The sequence below is a fragment of the Phaseolus vulgaris genome, chromosome 4 (assembly GCF_000499845.2).
Source record: "Phaseolus vulgaris cultivar G19833 chromosome 4, P. vulgaris v2.0, whole genome shotgun sequence".
In the NCBI taxonomy this organism is placed as follows: domain Eukaryota; kingdom Viridiplantae; phylum Streptophyta; class Magnoliopsida; order Fabales; family Fabaceae; genus Phaseolus; species Phaseolus vulgaris.
The window spans coordinates 46,146,320-46,153,685 of NC_023756.2; the positions used below are offsets into that span (position 1 = coordinate 46,146,320).

The 7,366-nt window shown below is 27.7% G+C and overlaps 1 protein-coding gene across 1 annotated transcript; it reads left to right on the plus strand.

The window, feature by feature from the left end:
- Window positions 1–4,588: 4,588 nt before the first annotated feature.
- Window positions 4,589–6,917, plus strand: LOC137838025 (uncharacterized). The gene is made up of 4 exons (XM_068647235.1): window positions 4,589–5,102; window positions 5,453–5,659; window positions 5,772–5,835; window positions 6,109–6,917. The coding sequence occupies exons 2-4, from the start codon at window positions 5,505–5,507 to the stop codon at window positions 6,373–6,375; spliced, it is 486 nt and encodes a 161-aa protein (XP_068503336.1). The 5' UTR covers window positions 4,589–5,102; window positions 5,453–5,504; the 3' UTR covers window positions 6,376–6,917.
- The last annotated feature ends 449 nt before the right edge of the window (window positions 6,918–7,366 follow it).

A 7,366-nucleotide genomic window follows, 5' to 3' on the forward strand; every position in this document is an offset into this window, starting at 1 on the left:
TCATTATTTTTTGTCATACTTTCATGCAAAATTGTCATTTAAAATAAGTTGAAATCAATGATGATTTTTCTCTTAATCGTTATTGTTTTTTTCATAGTATTTTTTATGTTGTTTTTGGACAACTTTAAATAATTATTGATATAAAAACTATCACAAAAATAAATGTATGAAGAAACAATGAATTATAAAAACTATTTTACTTGTCATTACATAGTGTTATAAAAATTAAAAACATACATTATCGACATGCTTTTAATATAGTGTAGTGCTTCTAATTTCAATGGTTGCTCATCTATTAAAAGTTGTAACATTTGTATAAGGAGACTAAATTATCAACCATAAATAATTAATTAATTCTTAGTAAAACATATATTTTCCTTATTCAATCTTAACCTTCTTTTTCTATTTTAGCTAAAATAATGGTCATTATAATTACACTCGTATATCTGATTTATTTATTAGGTTTTAATGTAAAATGAACATGATTAAATTATATGTAACTTTTTGTAATTATCACAAGTAATTATTAAAGACTCCTACATTGAAAGATAAATATTGTAAGAAATGCAATTGATTAAGCAACCATTTCAATTTTACTTTCCAATACAAGAGGGACTACAAATTGTAAAATACGATCTTACTTGTGATTCTATTTCAATTCAATATTTTTTTTTTAAATTACTATTTTTAAACAATTTTTTAAATGTTTTCTTTATTATTATATAATAATGAAATCATGACACAATAATGTATTCATGTCACATTACATATATATTTCAAAATACATTTTAAATTATAACATGTAGTCGATAAAGATTACATTTAAAAATAATACGAAGATCAAAATACAAAAAAGGAACTAAAATAAGATCATATATTTATAATTATATTTAAAGATTAAGTTAACATAAATAAAGATAATCGTTGGGAGTAAATAAGATGCAGATATTTTTTGGAATGATCTACTTAACTGATATGATTTGTCGATTTGCTGCAACGAAAACGAAACACTGCTTCATATGTCATGCATGTTTTAAAAAATAAGCATGGATGCTACTTTTGCCTTTAATTTATGCGACCATGGTAGCTTTGGTTTTGCAGATAAGAGATTCGATGTTGTGCATTTTGTTTTTTATGCTTCATTAATAGTTGGTGTGCCCATTCTCCTCCATTGCTATGCCTCTTTCAGAAGGTTACGTTTATAACAAGAACAGAAAAGAAAATGTAAAACAAAATAATTGTCCCAACTATCAAGTTCAAGAGATAGTATAGTTAGGGTCAATCATCACATTTGAGGTATTGTTCATTTTGAATGTCGGTACTTCGTCACAGTTTTATCTTTAAAAAGTGTCTTATAGGTTAAAGAAAAAAAAAATATAAATTGTCATTGATTTCGACTCCTGAACTATATGAGACTATATTGTGGTATCGAAATACATATTTGAAAAGAAATAATGAATTGTTGGAGTTTGTATTGATTTGATTTGAATGGCTTATTATATAACATGTAGTGACTATTGATATGTATTTGCTAACATCTGGTTGTTGTTTGGTTCCTTTTCTTCACTACATACATGAGACATTGATTTAGCATTTGGCTTCAAAATTAGGTATAGAGTAAAATAATAATAATACACATCCTATCTAGATATCACATTATTTTCCTAAAAATTTTGCACTAAAAATTATTGAGGTATTTTATATTTGAAGAGACACTTGTTAACAAAAGTGTTAAGCATAAAGATGAAAGGGCCTGAAATTTTGAAGAGGAAGACATAGTTACTCTCTAACTTCAATGACAAGTGTTCTTTACCTTTTTAAAAAAAATAAATTATTGGTTAAAATGAATTATTTACTAAAATCATGCATATAAAGTTTATTAACTCACATTGACTTGTTTTTTTTTAATAATTTTGTATTATAAGTAGGGAAATTCAAATCTTTAAACTAAATTCATAATTTTTAAATTCATAGAATTTATTTAAAATCAAAATTTATATATTTTTTTATTTTAAGTCCAATTTAATTAATTGGATTTAGATTGCATATTTTTTTAATTTTGAAAAAAATTATTAAGGTGAAGATAAGTCAACTCAAGTTTTAAAATATCTTAAGTTAGATTCAAGTAAACCAAAATCGATAGATCAAGTTCATACAATATCAAGTTAGATTGATTCAAATCATAAAATATTAAGTCAAGTCGGATCCATTAAAAATTGGATTAAGTCACACTCAAATCAAACTAGACCTAAGTTAAGTTGGATAGGACCAAGGTGCACCCAAGTTAAGCCAAATTAGGCCACACCTAGGTAAAACTAAGTCAAGTTAGGCGAAAGTCAGATTGGGTCAAACTGGATCAAGTTTAACCTATATTACGTTGAATTAAGTTGGATCTAAAGAGATTGGGTCAAGTGAGTCTGAATCATGATACCAAAATAAATTGTGTCCATATGAAGTTTAATTGTGTCGAATCTTAATAACGTTGAATTAAGTTTAACAAAGTTAAAATCTACTTCGTACTAAATATAAATAAACCATATTTACGAAAGAATGGATTTCACCATATTCAGTCAAAATCAAATCAATTAATTTTAAATTTAATATAATTAATAATTTGAACTTAATTTAAATTAATTTGGAATTGAAAAAAAATACTCAATCCAATTTAATATAATTAAAATAAATATAATTTCAAATATAATCTAATTTTTAAGATGTATGTCTAGTATAGTTATCATTCTCACTTAGTTTTAAAACAAGTACATTTTAAATATATTTTAAAAGATTTACAATCATAATTGACTCAAAGGATGGATTAAGGTACTTCAAACAATTATAAATAATTTATCGTTTTATTATTTATTTTCTATTAATTAAATCGTTGAAGAAAATTTTATCGTTACAACTTTACTCATTGTAGTTAGTGTCGATTTTTTCTTGCCAGAAAGTTTTTTGTTTATCTTAATTTTCGGAGATAGTTTTGGTAAAATATTTTTTCTTACGTGATTTTAACTGCTAGGAGATAAATGAATTTTCTTAAACTCATTTTATTCTTGATTTTTTTTTAGAACTTTTTTCTAGTCATTTTAGATAGTGCACTTTCAACTTAGCCAAAGTATTTTGTTTATGTTTTTAATCGGAAATTATAATATAATTTTAGCATTTTACGATAAACGACACGAAGCATGTTCTTAGGTTAAGAGGTGTTATATTTGATGTGATTGTATAGAAAATTGAATGTGCTTAATTAATGTTTTTGTCTATTGAAATATACCATAAATAAATTGCATAGATGGGTTTGAGATATTTTCATTCCAATATTTAACTTTTTTAAAAGAAAAAAATCAAGTCATCTAAAACTATCTTATAAATAAATAAAAAAATAAAATTTTGAAATATTTACGTAATATAATTTTTACAAATCAGCTTATACATAATTAACTTTAACTTATAAATAAATAAATTTCAAATTTTTAATTTTTTTTCAAGAATAAACTTATAATTTTTTTTATCTAAACAAGTTTATTAATCAGTGCCAAAGAGGACAAACATTTTACGAAATAATTAGATAAAAACTTTCAATTAATACTTCTTGAACTTTTTTCAAAAAAAGTTATTAGACTGGAAATAAGAATGAAGTCAATAATTTATTTCTGGTAAAATTCAATAAATTAGAGTTTTCATCTACCAATGATATTTTAATTTTATTATATAATTAAAAAATAAAAAATTACTCTTTCAAATATAAATTTAAACAAAAAAATACCATGAAATATAATCCAAAATATTAATACAGATAAAATTAATTGGAATATATTTATTTTCAAAAAATAATTTTAATTTTATTATTTTAAATAAGAACATATAATAAACTAACAAAAATAAACTCTAAATATAATTCTTCAATTGATGATATTTTTCTCATTAGCAAATTTATGTCTGTTATTTATCCTAAAAAAATCTACCTAAAAATAATTAATATGAATGATATATATATCCTTTTACATGTGAATAATATTGTCAGGAATTAATTGAGTCAATAAATAGATATCCTTTTGAATTACTACTTTTCATAGATATGTAATTACATTTTTCCATTAGTTTATACTTCTATAATTTGCTCAGGGATTTATAAAAGGAAAAAATATATTAAATTTTCAATTCTTAAGAAAACTGAGCTATTAAATTTAATATGAATAAAGTGTAGAATGTATTAAAAGGTAACAATTAATTAGAATTTAGAATAGATTAGAATTGATTTTTGATGGATTAATAATGCATATATAACTTTGAAATGGTGTATCAATTTAGCATGTTTTAATTAAAAGGAAATGTGACTAAATAGACCACGATGTTTCCAAAATTGTCATGAACAAAAGATACACACAACTCAATGCTCACTCTATATAGTTTTTTCTCGTTTTAAATACTCATAATGGAAAATAATTATTAATGCTTTCCTATTATATGATATAATAGGAAAAAATATATTATTGGTATTAAAAGAAAAGTAAGAAAAATAAAACAGAGTAATTTAGCATCCGAATTTAAAATAGATTTTAATGAATATTTTTACGACAAAATATTTGTGTTAAATAATTGCTGAATTTATGATAATTAGTTTTTTTCTTTTATTTCTCTTGGAAAAAAAAGTTTAGTGATATTAGGAAAGAGCATGTTCGTGTGATTGATATCTCTAGATTGAGTTTGCGGTGCTCCTTATGCACCGTACAAGAAGAGGACAGAGAAAACAACAGAGAGAGAGGTTCATGAATACAGGAAGGTCAAAAAGGAAAAAACACACACTCCCTGTCTCTTTCCATTTCCATCAAATCTCTGATCTCTCGCCACGTCACCCAATCAAAAGTCCAACCCCACTATTCGTTTATCTGATGGTTTATAAATGCGGTCTCATGTTATGACCGCTGCACCTTGTTCCACTTTATCATTCTCCCTTGTTTTTCTTCTTTTTCTCCCCACAGTCATCTTCTATGAATACCCAGCCACCTCTTTTCCCTTCCTCGCTCTCGTGTCTCCCTTGATTCATTCACCCAGTTTTTCTGTCCTCTTTTCCTCTTGGAGGAGCCTCTGAGTCTCCTCAGGTACTTTCTCTCTCTATTTTTCTCTCTAAAACTGAGTCAGCTTTTTGAAAGCTTAAGCTTTTGCAGAGATTTGAAATCTGGGTTTAGGTTGTTGGGGTTTGTTTTTGTGTGTCCAAGTTCTTCAATTTAGAGGCTTTTAGCAAAAGGGTCTCTGTGGATTCTGTTACATCTCTCAAATTTTATTGTTTTATGGGGTTGTACGAGTTTTGGGAAAAATGAAAGAGAACTTGGAAAAAAAGGGTTTCTTTGTGTGTGTTGGTTGATGTTTTTTTTAGATTTGGTTTGTTTTTATTCAGATTTGTGAGCAGCCTGTGGAAAAACAATTGATTTGTTTGTGTTTGATGTCGCAGGTGTTCCTTGTCAAGATCCTTGGTTCTGAGTTGTGAAGGGAAAACGAAAAAGATGAATCAGTGTGGTTATCAGCAGAAGAAGGCCTTGACAACCTGCGAGGAGATGAGGATGGAATCAGTGGTGTGCCCTAAACCTCGAAGATCGGGCTTCATGAGCCACTCAACCTTTGATAACCACATCAGACCCTTGAGGCCACCCTTTATCAGGTATTCACCCTTCTTTTTGAAAAAAAGTTATATGATTTCTTATTTTTGATGTTGGCTTTTTCTAATCAATTGTAAAATTTCTGACTTTATATTTGTTGCTAAAAACCAACAGCTACCAATCGGAAATTGAAGATTCCGGAGTTGGAGCTGAGCTTATGGACATCATTCTCTCTAAGGTATTTTTATTTTCTGTCTCAATCCTCATGTTGAAAAGAAAGGTGTTTTCTTCTTTAAATTTGTTTTTTTTCGAAAGTATTTTAAATGAGAAAAAAGATGGGTGGTCCATGTAATTTCTCAAAGATGTAACAAATAGAAGATTTGGTGTTGATTGCAAAGGAATGGAGATGATAACATCTCTATCATGCAGTTTGGATGTTGTTTTTGTTGTTGTTGACCGAAAGAAATGTGAAATCTAACCAAAGGTTCCTTTAATTTGGTGTGTTTTGCAGAGATCTGGTGGGCAATTGGCTTCATCACCCCCATTTTACTGTGGATCTCCACCTAGCAGAGCCTCAAACCCTGTGATCCAAGATGAGCAATTTGGTAATGGTATTGAGAATTTTGTTCCATTTTCCTTGGCACCCCCTTCACCATCTTCCTCAGCTAGAGGTTGTGTGAGGATGAAGTTTGGTCACACCCCAGCTGCAGTGAGGATCGAAGGTTTTGATTGCCTCAGCAGGGATAGGCGCAACTGCAGCATTTCTGCTGTTGCTTAACTCAATTTTAAACAGAGAAAGAGAAAAGCAAAAAAGTCAGAAAGGAGGATTAAGAATCTCCAAAGTTCTAAGAGCAGAGGAGATTTTTGGGACTAAGGAGCTAATCTTAATTTTAAATCTTATTTGTATTATATGTATATACTGGTCTTATGGAAGTTGTTGATGAGTTACTTAAGGTGTCATGTATAATTGAGAGATGGTGAAAATTTTACTTTCTTCCTAGTTTCATCCTTTTTGAAGAATAAAAAAAAAGGGAACAACACATCAAGGAAAAGAAAAAGGCAAGCAAAAGTTTTCTTCTTCTCTATGTTAGGTTTATATGATGGGGTCTTGAAATTGAAACTTTCATGTGAGTTTCATGGATCCAGAGTTTGTAACTTTCCATGTAATTTGAAACTCATCTCCTCCTTTTGTAATTGTATTGTGGAGGAGAAATTGAGGATTTATCTTTGGAATCTTGTAAAATATATTTTTTGTGGGTGCCCTATTTGCAGGTGTCACCTATTTCATTATATATGAAAGAAAATATTGTTCATACTTTATTCATGGTATTCCTTCAAGATCAAAAGACAAGATGAATATCATTTGTACAGCTGGTAATGGTCATTAGTCTAATGATAAAAAAACAATAATGACTTGTTCTTGTAGGAGAATCTTAGGAAGCTTCATAGGACATGCTATGGTCAGATTTGGAGGCTCTTGTCTAGTAATATTTTAATCATTGTCTGCAAATTCATCTGATAGATACTTTATAGACTTTTCTTTATTATTATTATAATTTTCTTTTGAATTCTGTGGAATACAAGAATGTGGTTAACTATTTGCTGATGTGAAGAGGTGTCTGTGCAATGGTGTGAAAGGGTGTGAGTGGGAGAAATATGGAAGTCCTGTTTGGTTGGATAAACCAACAAAAAAAGTGATTTTGAATTTAATATTATAAAAATTAGTTTATATGATGGAATTTAAGTTTATTTATATATTATAAAATATT

Bases quoted from the DNA above. Each gene is read 5' to 3' on its own strand.
- LOC137838025 (XM_068647235.1), top strand. From the start codon at position 5,505: ATGAATCAGTGTGGTTATCAGCAGAAGAAGGCCTTGACAACCTGCGAG. The intron at 5,660-5,771 runs GTATTCACCCTT...AAAAACCAACAG, and splicing joins TTGAGGCCACCCTTTATCAG to CTACCAATCGGAAATTGAAG. The intron at 5,836-6,108 runs GTATTTTTATTT...TGTGTTTTGCAG, and splicing joins TGGACATCATTCTCTCTAAG to AGATCTGGTGGGCAATTGGC.